The sequence below is a fragment of the Apus apus genome, chromosome W (assembly GCF_020740795.1).
Source record: "Apus apus isolate bApuApu2 chromosome W, bApuApu2.pri.cur, whole genome shotgun sequence".
Taxonomy (NCBI): Eukaryota; Metazoa; Chordata; class Aves; order Apodiformes; family Apodidae; genus Apus; species Apus apus.
This window is the reverse complement of record NC_067311.1, coordinates 1,995,207-2,013,035: the sequence shown is the minus strand read 5'-3', so window position 1 is coordinate 2,013,035 and position 17,829 is coordinate 1,995,207. Positions and strand designations below refer to the sequence as shown.

The 17,829-nt window shown below is 42.6% G+C and overlaps 2 protein-coding genes across 8 annotated transcripts in view; one reads left to right on the top strand and one right to left on the bottom strand.

Annotated features, from left to right (window-relative positions):
* LOC127395183 (uncharacterized) overlaps nucleotides 1–17,829 on the bottom strand; it is a 432,114-nt gene that overhangs the window by 363,621 nt on the left and 50,664 nt on the right. The gene's annotated exons all lie outside the window — the stretch shown is intronic.
* The window catches only part of LOC127395200 (spindlin-Z), a 149,678-nt gene that overhangs the window by 87,693 nt on the left and 44,156 nt on the right, over nucleotides 1–17,829 (top strand). For 5 of the 7 annotated variants that reach the window (XM_051641775.1, XM_051641776.1, XM_051641779.1 and 2 more), the window contains one exon: nucleotides 12,099–12,324. The exons of the other annotated variants lie outside the window; for them this stretch is intronic. In XM_051641775.1, the coding sequence (XP_051497735.1) occupies nucleotides 12,273–12,324 (52 nt within the window). In that variant the 5' untranslated portion in view covers nucleotides 12,099–12,272. The remainder of the gene's footprint in view (nucleotides 1–12,098; nucleotides 12,325–17,829) is intronic. 7 annotated transcript variants of the gene reach the window in all.

Sequence of the window (17,829 nt, the reverse complement as noted above, 5' to 3'; positions counted from 1 at the left end):
TCCACCATTTGCATTAAGAAGTTATCATTAATGCACTGGAGGAACCTCCTAGACTGTGAATGGCTGGCTGTGTAGGCCTTCCAGCAAATATCTGGGTAGTTAAAATCCCCCATGAGGACCAAGGCCTGTAATTGTAAGGCTGCTTTCAGCTGCTGAAGAAAGCCTTATCAACTCCTTCATCCTGATCAGGAGGTCTGTAATAGACCCCCACAACTGTATCACCCATGCCAGCCTGCTCCTTAATTTGTACCCACAGACTTTCCACTTGCTCCTCATCTGCCCCTGGACAGAACTCAGTACATTCTAGTTGCTTTCTCACATAAAGAGCAGCTCCACCACCTCTCTTCACTGACCTGTCTTTCCTAAAAAGGACATAGCCATCCATGACCACATTCCAGTCATGTGAGCTGTCCCACCATGTCTCTGTAATTGCCACCAGATCATAACCTTTAGACCGCACACAGACCTCTATCTCCTCCTGTTTATTCCCCATGCTGCATGCATTGGTGTGCAGGCATTTCAGGAAGCGAGCAGAGCACACTGGTGGGACCCTTGGGAGGCAGGAGGCCTTCTGGTCTTCATTAATACTAGAGCAATGCCCCACTAGTTCAAGCCCAGCTACAACCCCCTCCCACTTTGAATCTAGCCTAAAGCTCTGTGTGTTCTGCTAGGCTGATAAGACAGTGGAATGTTTTTCTCACTACTAAGGTTTCAAGGTTACACCTTCACTCCGCCGGCTCAGACACTATGGGGAGATCTCTGACCCCCCCCCGTGGGAGGCTGAGTTAGACAGACAGCTAAATTGACCAAAGATATTCCATTCCATATATCTACGTAAGCTCAAAGGAAGGTCAGAGATCATAGAAGACAGCTTCCTGCTTCTTCTCGCCTTCTCTTCCATCCATGGCCGGCGTCCGGGGAGGACTCTGTTCATCCATCACCGTCGACCCTTAGGCTCGAGCTCTCCTGACCCTCATAACTCTCTGCTTTCTCCAGCAGCAGCTCTGGGATTCCTCGGGACTCTTCCCAGTTCAGGGGAGCGCTGTGGGAGTTGCTGGGGGTGGGGGGAGGCGAGAGGCTTTTGCCCATATCTGAATATATCTGTATATAATTGTATATATTTTCTTGTATGATTCATTAGTGTTTTAATTAAAGCTGTGTAGTTTAGTTTTCAATCCAGCCAAGTCTCTCTCTTTTTCTCTCTCTCCTTCCCTACCGGGGGGGGGGAGGGGATCGAGAGCATTGTTGTCAGATCTGAGTCAAACGTTGACAACGAGCTCTGCTAACTCTTGCCCTAGTACCCTGTTTCCCCTGTGGGACAGGGTCTATACATCAATCCTTTCCCTTCAATGAAACAGCAAATTGAGAATCCTCCCTAGTCCACCATCCTTCAAGCCCTGGCATGTTGCTCTTGGGCTTGTCCCTAACAGGCCCAGTTATCTCCCCTTCCCCCTTCATATCTAGTTTATAGCCCTGTCAATGAGCCCTGCTAACTCCTGCCCCAAAAGCCTTTTCCCCCTCTGGGACAGGTGCATCCCACCTGCCACCAGCTGGCCAGATGTCTCATATAGCAGCCCATGATCAAAAAAACCAAAGCCCTGCCTTTGGCACCAGTCACATAGCCATACATTGATTTGTAGACTCTTCTTGTTTATCTCTTCACCCATTCTTGCAACAGGTATGGAAGCAAACACTACTTGCGCTCCAGACCCCCCCAACCAGCTGTCCCAGGGCCCTGAAGTCTCTCTTCATTGCCCTTGCACTCCTTGTAATAATTTCATCACTGCCAACCTGAAAAACCAGCAGTGGGTAGTAGTCAGAGGGCTGTACCAGATCAGAGTGTTTCCTTTTCACATCTCTTATCTGAGCCCCAGGGAGGCAGCAGACTTCCCTGTGGGATGGATCTGGTCAACAAATGGGCCCTTCTGTTCCCCTCAGAAAGGAGTCACCCACCACAATTACTCTCCTTTTCTTCTTAGTTGAAGAATCCTAAGGCGTGGGGGTGAGTGACAAGCCCTAGGTGACTCACTAGATAGATCTACCCCTCCATCTTCATTTACCTGTCCCTGAAGTTCTAAGGTCTCATACCTATTATCCAAGGGCAACTGGGAGGGTGGAGGGGGTTGGGAGGGTTTTCGCTTACTTCTCTGATGATGGACCTCCCTCCATTCCTCCCTGTCTCTTGAGTCCTCTCCTTCTGTCTGATGATAGGAGGGGAGGGGATCCATCACTTGCTCAACCTCTTCCATCTGCCCTTGCCTTAGGGTGTAGCTCCACCAATCTGTTTCGCTTTTGCATTCTCTGATACTTCTTAGCCTTTCTACCTCCTCCCTCAGTTCAACCACCTGCCTGAGCAGATCATTTACTTGCTCACACCGCACACAAGCAGTGTCACTGGCTCCCCCCCAGTACAAGTGCCAGGCTCAGGCATTCGCTGCAGCCAGAGACCTGCACGGCCGCATATCTGCTCGAAAGCTCAGTCTGAGCATCCGCATTCTTTTTCACTGCGGCTTTTGGTCGTGTTGTGACCATGATCTGTCTGGCTGATCTGTCTGTCTAGCTAGAGAAAGCAACCACTGTTCTCTGCTCCGTGCTCTGACTTGAGCTGCCGAGATGGCCACTTTTAAATTTTGCCACAGTTCTCAGACATGCCCCCCGCCACGTCGGCCTTCCGGTTCCTCACAGAATTCCTGCTCAGACTTGGGTCTCCCCGCTCTGCCACGGCTTCACCATCTCCAGAAAGCCCAGCCCCTTCTCAAAACTCTCTCAAAAATTAAAAGGAACAGCTCTCACCGCTGCCGGTGCCGCTCTCCACTCTGCGCTGCCGCGTGCTCCGCAATAACATAAACATTCCAGCGTTATCAGTCCACTAGCTGGAAAACTTGCTGCTATTTAAAAGAGAGCTTACTGAAGGAAAAAAAAAAACAGTAAAAGGAAAATTGGCTTCATCCTGACTCAAACCAGGTTGTTGTGACTGAAGTGCAGGACCCGGCACTTGGCCTTGTTAAACTTCATACAATTGGCCTTGGCTCATCGATCCAGTCTGTCCAGGTCTCTCTGCAGAGCCTTCCTACCCTCAAGCAAATCAACACTTCCACCCAGCTTAGTGTCATCTGCAAACTTACTTAGGAAGCACTCAATCCCATCATTTGGATTGTTAATAAGGATATTGAACAAGACCGGACCCAAAACTGAGTCCAACCCCATTCACTACAACTCTCTGGGCTCAGCCAGCCAGCCAGTTTTTTACCCAGTGGAGAGTGCACCTGTCTGTGCCATGTGCCACCAGCTTCTCTAGGAGAATGCTGTGGGAGATGGTGTCAAAGGGTTTACCAAAATTCCAGATTGACAATGTCCACAGCTCTTCCCTCATCCACCAGGCAGGTCACCTGATCATAGAAGGAGATCAGGTTAGTCAAGCAGGACCTGCCTTTCCTGAACCCATACTGGCTGGGCCTGATCCTGTGGCCACCCCACCTCCTCTCCTTCCTTGCCTATCCCTTCTAAAGAGCTTGTAACCATCTGTTGAAGCATTCCAGTCCTGAGTTCCATCTCATCATGTTTCTGTGATGGCAACTAGGTCATAGTTATCTTGCTGCACAAGGGCTTCCAGCTCCTCCTGTTTCTTTCCCATGCTGCGTGCATTGGTGTAAATGCACTTGAGCTGGGTTATCGATTTCATCCCTGACGTGGGCACACCACCCCTAGGCTCATCTTGTTTCAACCCAAAGCGGATCTCCAACTCCTCCTGCTTATTCTCCATGCTCTGTGTATTATTATATAAGCATTTCAGAGAGGTAGTCTGAGGGTGAAGCTGAAAAGTCCTTGACTAGTGTAAGCACTGCTTAACAACAACTAAAATATCGACATTATTCTCATACTAAATCCAAAACACAGTACTATACCAACTACTAGAAGAAAATTACCTTTATTCCAGCCAAAACCAGGACAAGAAGTCATATGGAAATATTTTCAAGTGACTTACCAGTTTCTCATTTTAAATTGCTCAAATACTAAACTCCAGCGCTGTCAACAGAATTGTCCTCAAAAGTTGTTTCCTAAGTCATCTTATGTATATCCTTCTAACAACGAATTTCCATTCTTCCTTAACAGTATGACTTATTGTTACTTAGTATGTCGGGAACACATTGCAAATTTCTTTTGTGTGGAACATGGCGTTCTTAGACTTATAGATATTAATAATGACAACAGCACATTTAATGCTATCTTATAAATATTCCAAAGCCTTAACATGGAAAATTATCAAGAAAAAATTTCAACCCACAAAATTCAAAATCTTTTATTACAAAACTGTATTACAAAGAACAATATATAAGTTGTATATTTTTCTGGTTTATTTTAATAAGGCAAAGAAGACTTCAAAAATTCTTACATATGCTCTAAAGTTCAAGATTTTCTCTGAGTATATCAATTGATCTTCAGAAAATCTCATTTTATCCCTACTTATTAATGCCTTTAGAACTGTCACTCTGAAACTGACGTATAAAGAATTCAGTATACTAATTTTAAGAAAAGACAAGTTTCATTTCATTTCTGTGAAAATCTTAAGTGTTGAATTTGTGGAAGTTAAGTGGCTTAGTTTATAGAAAATGTTTGAATTGCTGAATCAGCTTTTCACTTCAATAGTCTTGTGTCCTTTGGTTCAGAGAGCACAGTGAAATGCTGCTTTAAGTGTTAGCAAATGCTATGTGACTTTAAAAGGATTAGGAAGCCTTTTTCTTTCTAAGAGGTATGTCTTTGTTGGCGTAGTAGTGATTGAATTGTGTATTGCAATTGCTATATTTTGCTAAGTGTAGCTTACACTTGTACTGTGATTTGGGTACATTGCTGGATCACTCTGCTAAATCAGAAGTCCCGTGTAATGTCAGCTGTCTTCAAAAAAGTAAATTTTATATTAAATATTACACCCACCATGTGTGGAATATATAAAGAGCCTGGTCAGAGAGCACTGCATTCTGGCAGCTATGGATTGGAAATCTGAAAAAAAACCCACATATAATACATACAGATGTTATGAAATATTTGCAACCTCCTGGATGACAAGTCAACAGCTTACTGGAAAAGGGTATTTTAATTAAGTGCTGATGTTTTTCATGTGTGTGTGGTTGGGTTTTTTTCATTGTTTGTTTAGTATAGAAGTATAATGCTAAATTGCAGTTGATTCTTTCTAAACCATAATCTCTCGTCTCATCTGGAAGAAAAAAAGTTATTTTTTTCTTGCATGTGTATACAGTCCTTGTGAAACTAAATATGGATGTGTGTTTTAAACTAGTGATGTCATTGGTATAAATAAAAATATCTTGAATTCTAGTAAAATAGGCAAGCTAATTTCTTCCTATTGTTTCTTCAGATGTGTTTTAATTCTTGAATATTGTTCTTCTGGTATTGTTCAGCATTACTGTATGTATAATAGGTAGATTTCAGGAAGAGATGAAATGTGGAAAAACTGATAAATTCCTTTAAATGGATATTTAAGCTTAATTTTGCAAATTCTTATTGCTTCCTGACTGAATGTCTAAAGAATTAGTTCTTCCAAATGTAGTTAGGGTCATTCCTCTGTTTTTTACCCCTTTGTCAAAACAGCAGATTCCAAAGCCACTGTTGAGAAAAAAAAAAAAAGTGAAAGGGAGAAAGCCACCAATGACTGATGGATTACACAGAAAATGATTACAGCAATCACATTTCTTAAGGAAATTGTTCAGAAAGTGGGATCCGTCACCCCATGTGCAATAAACTGATCCACACACAGAGTCCAGATATTTGCTTTTCTTTTAACATTCTTTTAGCATCTTGAATGGGCTTACTCCTTCCCTGACTCTTGGAGTAATTCTAAATCTCAATAAGGCCATAGGTAAAACATCTATCCCCTTAAGGTGAGCTTCCTGGCATAATTTAGCAATTTGCCTTTTAATGGTCTGATTCATTCTCTACTTTCCCACTAGACTGTGGATTCCATGGGGTGTGCAAGTCCCAATTGTAGGAATTTGGATACCCCCTGGACCACTTCTGCAACAATGTGGAGTGCATTGTCAGAAGATAGGCCCTTGAGAATCCCAAACCTAGGAATTACCTCTTTCAACAAGATTTTAGTAACTTCCCTGGTCCGATTGGTGTGACAAGGAAAAGCCTCTGGCCGTCCTGATAAGGTGTAAACCAAAACAAGCAAATACTTGTACTGATTACGCTTTGGTAACTCAGAAAAGTCTATTTGCCAGTATTGCCCTGGAGTGATTCCAGTTTTTATGTTTCCTGCTGGTGTTTCCTTTGTATCTTATGGTTATTTGCACAACAGGTTTCCTATCTTCTCACTATGATTTCTTCAAGCCTTTAAACAGTCCTCTCCTCTGTTGGCAGCAACCGTTATGTCATCAATGTACTGCAACAGTGTGATGTTTTGGCTGTTACCTTGCCACAGTTCCGGTTCCTTTGCTAGTACGTTACCAAACAGGGTAGGGCTGTTCTTGAAACCTTGTGGAAGCACTGACCAACACAGCTGCGCTTTCCTCCCTGTTGTCAGATTTTCCTATTTGAATGCAAAAATGGTTTGGTTTGCTTCATCCACTGAGATGCAGAAGAAATCATCCTTCAAATCCAGAACTGTAAAATAAACATTTGTCTTAGGTATAGATGTAAGCAATGTATATGGATTGGGAAAAACAGGCACAGTTATCCAAATTATTTCTCTTAGATATTGAACCAACCTATATTCCTGAGACCGAGGTTTCTTTACTGGTAATATAAGGCTCTGGTCACACCATCCAAGTTAGAAAAGGCAAAGGCATGGACTATGAAAAAAAATATCTCCCCACTGTAGGAGAAGAGCAGGTTCGTGACCATCTGAAGGACCTGAAGGTGCACAAGTCCATGGGACCTGATGGGATTCCTCTACAACTCCTGAAGGATCTGGCTGATGAAGCTGCAAAGCCTCTGTCCGTCATATTTGAAAAGTCTTGGCAGTCTGGCAAAATTCCTACTGACTGAAAAAGGGGAAACATAACTCCCATTTTCAAGAAGGGAAAAAAGGAAGACCCAGGGAACTACAGGCCAGTCAGTCTTACCTCCGTGTCCGGCAAGATCATGGAGCAGATCCTCCTGAAAGCTCTGCTAAAGCATGTGGAAAACAAAGGGGTGATTGGTGACAGCCAACAGGGCTTCACCAAGGGCAAATCCTGCCTGACTAATTTGGTGGCCTTCTACAATGGGGTCATGGCATCAGTGGACAAAAGATGAGCAACCCACGTCATTGACCTGGACCTGTGCAAAGCTTTTGATGCTGTCCCACACAACATCCTGGTTTCAAAACTGGAACAAAATGAATTCAACCACTCTTTGGGTGAGGAACTGGCTGGATGGTTACACTCAAAGAGTGGTGATCGACAGCTCTATGTTCAGATGGACACCTGTGATGAGTGGTGTTCACCTAGGGTCGGTACTCGGACTAGTGCTATTTAACATCTTTGTCAGTGACATGGACAGTGGCACTGAGTGCACCCTCAGCAAGTTTGCCAATGACACCAAACTGTGTATGGTGAGGTTGACACGCTGGAGGGAAGAGATGCCATCCAGAGGGACCTTGACAGGCTTGAGAAGTGGGCTTGTGCAAAGTGCATGATTTTCAACCAGGCCAGGCGCAAGGTCCTGCACCTGGGTCAGGGCAATCCCGAGCACAAATACAGGCTGGGTGGAGAGTGGATCGAAAACAGTGCAGAGGAGAAGGACTTGGGAGTGATGATGGACGTGAAGCTCAACATGAGCTGGCAATGTGCACTTGCAGCCCAGAAAGCCAGCTGTGTTCTGGGCTGCATCAAAAGAAGTGTAGCCAGTAGGTCGAGGGAGGTTATTCTCCCCCTTTACTCGGCTGTAGTGAAACCTCACCTGGAGTACGGTGTACGGTTCTGGAGCTCCCAACATAAGAAGGACATGGAACCTATGAAGACAGGCTGAGAGAGTTGGGGCTGTTCAGCCTGGAGAAGAGAAGGCTCTGGGGAGACCTTATAGTGGTCTTCCAATGCCTGAAGGGGGCCTACAGGAAAGCTGGGGAGGGACTTTTTTCAAGGGCTTATAGTGAGAGGACAAGGGGAATTAATCAAAACTGGAAGGGGGGAGATTTAGGTAAGACATTAGGAGGATATCCTTTAGTGTGAGGGTAGTGAGACACTGGAACAGGTTGCCCAGGGAAGCTGTGGATGCCCCCTACCTGGAAGTCTTCAAGACCAGGTTGAATGGGGTCCTGAACAACTGGATCTAATGGGAGGTGTCCCTGCCCGTGCAGGGGGGTTGGAACTAGATGATATTTAAGGTCCCTTCCAACTCAAACTATTCTATGATTCTATGAATATAGGGATGTTGAACTCAGATTGGCATTCTTTTAACAGCCCATATTTTAAAAAGGTGTCACTTAATGGTTCCAACCCTTTTCATGCTTCTATTATTGTAGGATACTGTTTCTTTCTTACTTGACGAGCTCCAGATTCTATCTTGACAGATGTCACATTCTTTGCTCTTCCTGGTTCTTCAAAAGCCAATACCAGAGGAAGCACCACATCTTATCACTGCATCACGTCTGGAATGTCATCTTCAGGTTCCTCAGTAAAGGGTGCCTCGGTTAGCAGGCCACCTCCTGGGGTATATGTAACTGCACAGAGTTCTCAGGAAAGGTTACTTGAGCGTTCAGTTTGCACAACAAATCACGTCCAAGGGACATTCCGGCATATAGGGAAATTAATAAGTTCATGTCTTGCTTCCAATTGCTCACTCCATCGGTTTCAGGAACAGCTTTAAAACTCACTGGCTTTCCAGTTGCCCTGACAATCAGTACTGTAATTTTACTTAAAGGTCCCTTACAGCTAGTGATTACTGAATGTTTAGCTCTGCTATCTAGTAGAAAATCTATCATTTCATCCCCTTCATCGCTTAAGTCTTTCCAGCTCTCTCCCAGAGTTTGGATCCCATTCCGGGTCCTCCCTTGGCATAACCCCATTAATGTGATCTTGTGCATATTTGTGCTTCCATTCTTCTTTAACTTTCTCCAAAACTTACTTGCTTTTTCTCAGTATTGAGGAGAGTTTCTAAATGTGCCTGGATATCCCGCCAGGTGGGGTTTAGTGTCATCATTATTGTTTTGAGTAGCCCATACATTCCCTCTGGATTTCATTGATATGTCCCCATAGATTTTTTTCCAGTTTGACAAGTCCAATGCTGTAAAAGGGACATGTAGATAAACAAGTTGTCCCTTCATCCCAACTGCTTGTCTTAGAGATGCTTGAATAGCAGGATGTGCTGTCCCCTCATTCTCCTGGCTATAGGACTGAAATCCACATTCTCCAATCCCCCACTCGTCCCACCTTTGCTTCCCCAGTGAACTGGGTAAATAAGGGTTAAGATTTTTTTAGCAGACAATAGAAGACCGAAATGTGCTACATTCCTTAGATAAGGGGAGTAGGAGTCTCTTATCTATGGTGTAAAAGTTCTCCTTGGCTAAGCAGAATCCAGCTGCAGACTTCTTGCGGTTACCAGCTCAGCTAATCTGCAAGGAAGACTTGGAGCCTTCATCCCGAAGACCCCGGCCCACTACCACCATATGGCAGTGCACATGCGGAATTAGGGGGAGACTTATGTAAATTATTTGGGGGGAATAATTAGCATAAGCAACGCCTATTCTAAGAATATAACGAATATGTATGATGACCTCATGAATATGCATGTAACTGCTAGATAAAAATAGAGCTTTACTGATGCAGGCTGTGCAAGTTAGGAGAAGCGATCCTCCTTGCACCTGGTGCTGCAATAAACATACCTACTTTATTATCTTCCTGAGGTTGTGAAGTTTGATTCCGCACGTCACCGGTACACAGGTGGTGAATTTCCAGGGTAAAATGGAGGGTACCAACAGTTGCACATCTACATCCTCATCCCCTTTCACCAACTTACAACTTGGTTTTGATTCTGCATATGTAACGGCATCCTCCTTAATACCACACTTCTTTTGAATTTCTGGCCTCCCATGGAGAGTCATAAAAGCATCCACATACGCTACTTCATCCCACTTATCCATGCTACAGCAACACAACATCAATTGGAATATAGTGCAATGATTCAAGGATCCATTTTGTGGCCACATTTCCCCATATTCATGCTTATTATTCAGCCACCAATGGTTACAATACAATTCCATTTTCTCTTTTGTCATTAGAATGTTCCCAAATGTTTTCCAATTTTTAAGGATGCATCCGAGAGGAGAGTCAGGAGGTACCTCACTGGAAGTTTACGTGCCCATACCGTAACCGTAAAACCGTAAAAAAACACTGTTTCAAACACTCAGCTCTGGCAGAGACAAATACCTCCCTTGCCTTGTGTGAAACTTCCCCAGTTAACCAATTAAGTTTTAAGCTACTGCTGCGAACTTTTGCAACTTAAGCGGAGATGGCACCAATAAACCAACTACTTACAGTGCATGTTCTACCTTCCCCCCCCCCCCCCCCCCCCGCAAATATCTCTTTTATAGCGTTGCACCTTTGAGTCACTTACCACCTGATGCTGGAGAGGATCTGCTGGAGTTCCTTAATCAACAAGTTGGTGTTCACTGGAGCCCCAAGTGGTCCAGTCCACCATGGAGAGGCAAGACAACCTGGGCAGGGCTCTAAGGCAGTCCCATCTGGGTCACCAAAACTGTTATCCTGAAAGCGGGGGGGGGGGGGTGTCTGTCACCCCATGTGCAAGAAGCCAGTCCGTACACAGAGTCCAGATATTTGCTTTAATATCCAGTTCTGCACAGAAAAGGGAGCCAGGTGGTATTCCACAAAGCAAGTTCAGCTTCTTGAAACACAGGGGTTACTTTTATGCACAGAAACATATAAAATTACGTTATCTCTAATTATATTCTATCACTTGTATACGTAATTGATTGACTAGTTTTTTGCTTCCATTTAAAGTGACAGTGCTTAAAAATTTTACTATGTGCTCAAAAGTGTAGGGGGCATTTTTTTTTACCAGGCGTCCCTCTAGCCTATGGGTGGGTGTTTTAGTATGCTGATGGGACATAAATATATTAATGGTATGTCAATACCATGGATCCAATTAGTCACTGTTTTCTACCTTGTATTCAAGGCTTTCAAAATAAGTTGTGGGGAGTACTCCTTTCCATCCCTTTCATCCATCTTGCTGGACTGTTTCTCAAGGATGGGTTGTTGACTACTAGGGATGTGTTTTTCTCTAATTCTCACTGTCTTAGTGCTATGTAAGCTCTGTTTTTTTTCTCCATGTCTCTTTCTTCTCTTATGTGATTTTCCCAAAATTTTACTTATTTCAATTAATAAGCTACAGCAAAACAAGACTAAAAGGATGAGCTGATCTAACCTGTTGTTTTAGCCCTGTGCAGCATTGAAATGAATGAATTAATTAGAAGAAATATTTGCTGTCCAGAGTCATTAGTCTGAAATAGTTGATGTGTAATTCTTCAAAATGGTAGGTGATAAGTGTCTATAACTGAAATCTTGAAAAAGACTTTAAAGCGTTGACTTATGCAGATCTTCTCTAAACTAATGACTTAACAAATTTTTAGTTTGAGTTTTGCAATAGAATCTGTGGGGTTTTTACCTTTTAAGTTTCAAGATTTTTTTCTACAGTTTTTTTAACGTATCTATAGAGAAGGATTTCTGATATGTGAGTGTGAAGCATTTTGATTTCTTTTATAACAAATGGAAGTCAGTGGTTTGTGCTTTATCTCTGGTGAATGTAGTGCAGTTTCTTCTACTTTCAGGCAGGGTTTTTAAAATAGTAGCAATTCTTCACTATACTAAGCAAAGTTTTGGGGTTTTTTTAATGAGGTTTTTCTATGTGTATCTGTCTGTGGATGACTTTGATCTGATATACAACTTGCATTGAGAATATGAGGAAAAGTACAAGCCTTAATATTTGCCTGTCTTCTTGCCTACCTGCCCTCTGTTTACTGAATGCATCCAGAATAACAATATGAAGAGATTTCTCATTGAGCATGAAAGAAAAAACATTTTTATTCACTTCAATGTTTATTTTAACCAGGTCTTAAATCAGACTATACTTTCTGGTTTGTTTTTCAGAGTGATATAACTGAAAGTGCTTCTCCTATATTTGAGGAAGAACAAATTGATGATTGGATGGTGGATTAATAAATAGCTGTTGTATTACGAAAGTAAGAAGATATTTTGGGAGTTGGGGAGAGACAGATTTTCACCCTAGTCTAGCAGCTTTGCTGCTCACTTAAACACAGATGAATGAAGACCCCATTTGGAAAATCACCAGGTCAGCGGTCCAGAGCTGATGCAGGTGAGGTGTTACTGAATTTGGGGGGTTTGTTTGTTGGATTTAGTGGGTTAAAACGTGTCCTTATTTTATGGATAATTTTATGCACTCATGACTTTATGAAACTGTAACTGTTTGCTGGGGGAGGTGTTGGTTTTAAGATAAGAATTATTGCTTTAAATATAGAAACTGTGGAAGTGAAATTATATATATAAATTGAATTAAACTGTACAGACACATATAAGAAGTTGTACTGGTTTTTGCTGCAACTGAGTTAAATTTATTCATAGTAGCTTACATGGTGATTTTAATTGTGCTGAAAACAATGTTGATAATACACTGATGTTTTAGTTATCACTGAACAGTGCTTATACAGTGTCAAGGCCTTCCCTCTTTCTCATGCTGCCCCCCTGCAGCAAGTACACTGGGAGTACACAAGAAGTTGAGAGGGGACAGAGCTGAGACACCTTACCCCAAATGACCAAAGGGATATTCCATACCATACACTTTAAGGGGAAAATTTCTCTTCTGCTCATCTCAGAAGTGCTGGAAAATAAGCAGTAATGTATTCACCATATATTTATAACTTACTGTAAAAATTTAATGATTTTATAGGAATTGATCAGATAGTAATTGTGAAAGAGTATCCCTCAAAAACATGTCAGAAAGATTTTTCTAAATATATACAGAGATTATGGCTATGTTGTGAGTTTTATAAATTGAAATATTTAATCAAAATATTTTAAAGAATTCTTTATCTGAAGAAATTCAAAATATGAGTAGCCATTTAGCCTTTTATGACTTGTTAGGCTAATTCAAAGTTTTGCAGCTTGATAGAATCTCAGTAAATCTTGTGGACTCTGTAGTAAGGTTTATCAGCAATGACACAACAAAAAAACAAGTTACCAGTCAAAAATTATTCTGTATGCTGGTATTTGGTCTTGTATAAACTAAGCCAGACTGCTTTAGCTGTGCATTCTGTTAAGACTAGTGTGCAGGACTCTGGGAAGGGACTTTTAATAAGGGCATGCAGCGATAGGACAAGAGGTAATGGTTTTAAACTGGAAGAGGGTAGATTTAGGTTAGACATTAGGAAGAAATTGTTCATTATGAGGGTGGTAAGACACTGGAACAGGTTGCTCAGGGAAGTTGTGGATGCCCCTTCCCTGGAAGTGTTCAAAGGGGAGAATCACCTCCCTTGACCTGCTGGCCACACTTCTTCTGAAGGTCTCCCCAGAGCCTTCTCTAGGTTGAACAGCCCCAACTCTCTCATCCTGTCTTCATAGTAGAGGTCTTCAGCATCCTGATCATCTTCATGGCCCTCCTTTGGACTCGCTCCAAGAGCTCTGTGCTGGGGCCTCCAGAACTGGACACAGTACTCCAGGTGGAATCTCACGAGTACAGAGTAGAGGGGCAGAATCACCTCCCTCGACCTGATGGCCATGCTTCTTTTGATGCAACCCAGGAAATGGTTGGCTTTCTGGGCTGCAAGCACACAATGCCAGCTCATGTTGAGCTTCTCATCAACCAACACCCCCAAGTCCTTCTCCTCAGGGCTGCTCTCAATCCATTCTCTGCCCAGCCTGTAATTGTGCTTGGGACTGCCCTGACCCAGGTACAGGACCTTGAACTTGGCCTTGTTGACTGGCCTTCTATGACTGGGTGACCCCCCTAGTGGATATGGGGAAGGTTGTGGATGTGGTCTACCTCGACTTCAGCAAGACCTTTGACACAGTCTCCCACAGCATCCTCCTGGAAAAGCTAGCAATCCACGGCTTCCACAGGCGCAACCTTTGCTGGGTCAAAAACTGGTTGGGTGACTGGGCCCAGAAAGTGATGGTGAATGGAGCTGCATCCAGCTGACATCTGGTGACCAGCGGTGTCCCCCAGGGATCAGTACTGGGCCCAGTCCTATTCAACATCTTTATTGATGACCTGGATGTGGGGATTGAGTCCACCCTCAGCATTTCAGAGGGAGTTGAACATGCAACTTTCACCCTAGAAGGGTGGAAGGCTGCCTGATTCTCATCATGGCAGGTAGTTGAGGAACCTTTGTTATTGCTCTGATTGGCCAAGCTTATTCCCCAGCTGGATGTAATGGCTTGAGTATTGCCATTTTGGCCCCCAACCCCCAAATTCTTCAGTTTAAAGCCTGTTTAACTAAGCTGGCCAGCCTGCTGCCAAAGATTCCCATGCCCCTTCTAGAGAGATGAATCCCATCCCTCCCTAACAGGTTACGGTTAGAAAAGAATGTCCCATTGTTATAAAATCAAAAAACCTTCACAGTGACACCAGTCATGTAGCCAGAGGTTGATATGTTTTATATATGCCTATTTCTGGCTGCCCCCATGCCTTCGACTGGTGAAATGGAGGAGAAGATAACTTGCACCCCAAAATTTTTCACTTGTTGCTCCAGAGCTCTGTAGCCTTTTTTGATTCTGCCCAGGTGATGGGTTGGGTGAGATTTGTGCCCACATGAAAGAGTAACAGCAGATAGTAATCCGTGCTCTTAAAGCGTTGAGGTACCTGCTCAGTAATGTCCTGAACTGCTCCTGGAAGGTAGCACACTTCCTGTGACTCCTTGTCAGGGGGTCTAGGACAACTCTCCGCAGCCAACTCTCCACCAGAACATCTCTTTGCCAGGACATCTCTCTGCTGGGACAACTCTATGCTGGGACAATTCTCCGCAAATTGGCAGATGACACAGGGCTCTGCTGGTGTCCCGGTGGAGAGATGTTCCGGTGGAGAGTTGTCCTTTCCTGCTGGCAGATGGACACCTCAGTACCTTTTAACAGAGTCGCCCACTATGAGCATACATTTCCTTTTGTGATACCCATTGTGTGCTGCTGGTACAGTTGCTCCTTGTGGACCTTGCTCAGGGGTGTCTATAGTTGTTCATGGTCATAATACTAGAGAATAGAGACTGTGGCAGAGTCCTGGTTTTGCAGGTTGCCAGGGTCCAAAGTGGCTCATTCTCAGTGTTGTCTGTTACCATAACATCGTTCTAAAACCAGCTGCCTATCTTGGTTCCTCTAATACTATGCAGCCTTTTAACTGTTTCCTTCAACTTGGCCACCTGACATAACAGATCAATCTGTGTACACTTTGTGCAGGTACTTCCCTTATCTCCAGGAGAAGGGTCTGGGCAACCAGTGCAAGCTGCTGTTTGTACTGAAGCCTCTTTCCTTACCATTTTTTTTTAAAAATAATATATATTTTAATATAATTTTATATTTTATAATATATATTTATATGTTATTAAAATATCTTTTTGAAAAAACTGAGAGAGAAAAAGCTGTCAAAAGCGCAGCTAGATCAAGTGACAAGGAGCTGGAATTAGAAATCCAAGGCAGTACTAAAGACTTAGATATGGTGACTTTGAAAAAGATAGTTTTCCTCTGTCCTGTCTGCCTGCCTGCAAAGGAAAGGTTTATATTTGTTGTAAAGTAGGTTTAAACAAGGAGAAAAACACGTTTGACTAAAATATTCAGGTTTTTGAAGTCTACCTCTTTTGGGAAACAGACTTAATAGTTCCATCTTGAGAAAAAAATGACAACACTTAAGATGGAGAAACAAAGGAAAGCCAAACCTGTTTCTTATTTTTTCACAACAGTGGAGTGTGTGTGTCTGCAGCCTGAATGGTTTTCTTAAAATATAGAGCAGCTTTCCAAGATATAGTTTCAGTAGATCAGCCAGCTGCATTGAGCCTGTGCTTCTAATTAGTGCATGGTCCTCCCCAATTTTTTCATTAACATGATCTAATAAAATTGTTTGTAAGATAAGTAGTGATTACCCTTGTTGTGTTTACATTTAATTTTGTCTTTTTTAGTCTAGTGGTCACTTGTTTCATGCTGTAAAAGTATGACATGTTCTTTTACCGTCCTTCCTAACTGTTAACAATACTGTCCTTGTGAATTAAGAAGAGATCCCACTCCCAGATGCGACTTGCTTAGAAATGCAATGAAGTCTTTTGTCAGAGTCAGGAATTCATATTACCACTCTTCTCCACTTTCCCAAACTCCTAAAATTGACATTGGGTTGTATTAGGTGTGAATAAACATCTGTGGAATTTTTAGGTCCCTCAAAGTAATTCTGAAAGAGCCAATAGATCAAGAATAATTCTTATGTGATTATATAGTGTTTTCATGGCCCATGTTGGGCACCAATAAATCTGTCAAGGTTTGATGCTGGGCCAGCAATTAAACAAAAGACAGTTTCTCTCTATTAACCCCTCTCCCTTCCTAGAAGGGGAAAGGAAAGAGAATAAGGGAGAGAGACTTATGGGTTGGAAACTAAACTACACAGCTTTAATGAAACAATAATGATGAAAAGGAAAATAATGAAATATATACAAAACCAGTATTGTGCTTCCCCCCCCAATAACAGTCATCACTGAGGCTGCAGGGCCCTGGGAAAGTCCTGGACTCAGTAGCAGACAGGCATTGGATTCAGGAACACATGGATTCAGGACACATGGATCATGAACAAAGGCAGACTAATGGATTAAGTCCTCCCAGGATGCCAGCCATGGATGAAGAGAGCTTGATCCTTGTGATCCCTCAGATTTATACTGAGTATGATGTGTATGGGATGGAATACTTTGGTTAATTTTGAGTCACTTGTCAAGTCCACTCGTCCCTGCAGGAGGGTCACAGGTATGACCCCTTTTCCTCCCTTTCATTTCTGGCACATAAAAAGTTTAGCAGAACCAAGCAGTGACCTTGGTTTATATAGGAATAATTATAAGCAAGCACCTTTTTGCATACCAGTTTCCAGCAGTAACTATAAACATTGAGCATTATCAGTCCTAGAAGCAGACACTGAAAACCACGCTGTTCATTTCAGGAAGTGCAGTTTCTTATAAACTGAAAATTTCTATTAACTGAAAATTAAAAAGAAAACTGGTTCTGTTCTGGCTCAAGCCAGGACAATAATTTAAAAATGTCCAGCTTTTGCTGCCTGTCATGAAGATGGGATATTCTAAGAAATAAGCAGCTGTTTTGAGTCTCATATAATTTTGATGGACTGAATGTATGGTACCATCTGATATGATAACATTTAAAAACATTGCTAGTAGCTTTCTCCCATCCTTCTTCCTATTCTCTTCTCCTACCTCCCCCATTTGAAATGTGCGTACTCCCCGTTAAGAGTCCACACCCTCAAAGAATGTTTGTTTCATTTCTGTGTTGTCTTACCCTTTTTGTTTGTGAGAGTAAGGTAGAAGCACGGCTCCTAGTTTTGTTACTGAATTTAACAGTCTAAGGATACATTAGGCAGAATTAATTCAGGCTCAAAAAACACAGGCCAACTGACAATTAAATGCTTCATTCTCTTGTTCTTGACTGGGAATTGGGATTTTGTGTTGACTCTTTATTATGGAAAATATTTAAGTTTGTAGTCATAAGAGACTGAGCCATAAATATATTCTTCCTCAGATCTATCAAAGTTTGACTCTGCTGCTTATTACGAAGAAGCATTAAAAAAAATCCAATCACTTTGTGTGTTTGGGGTTTTTTGTTGCTGTTGTTC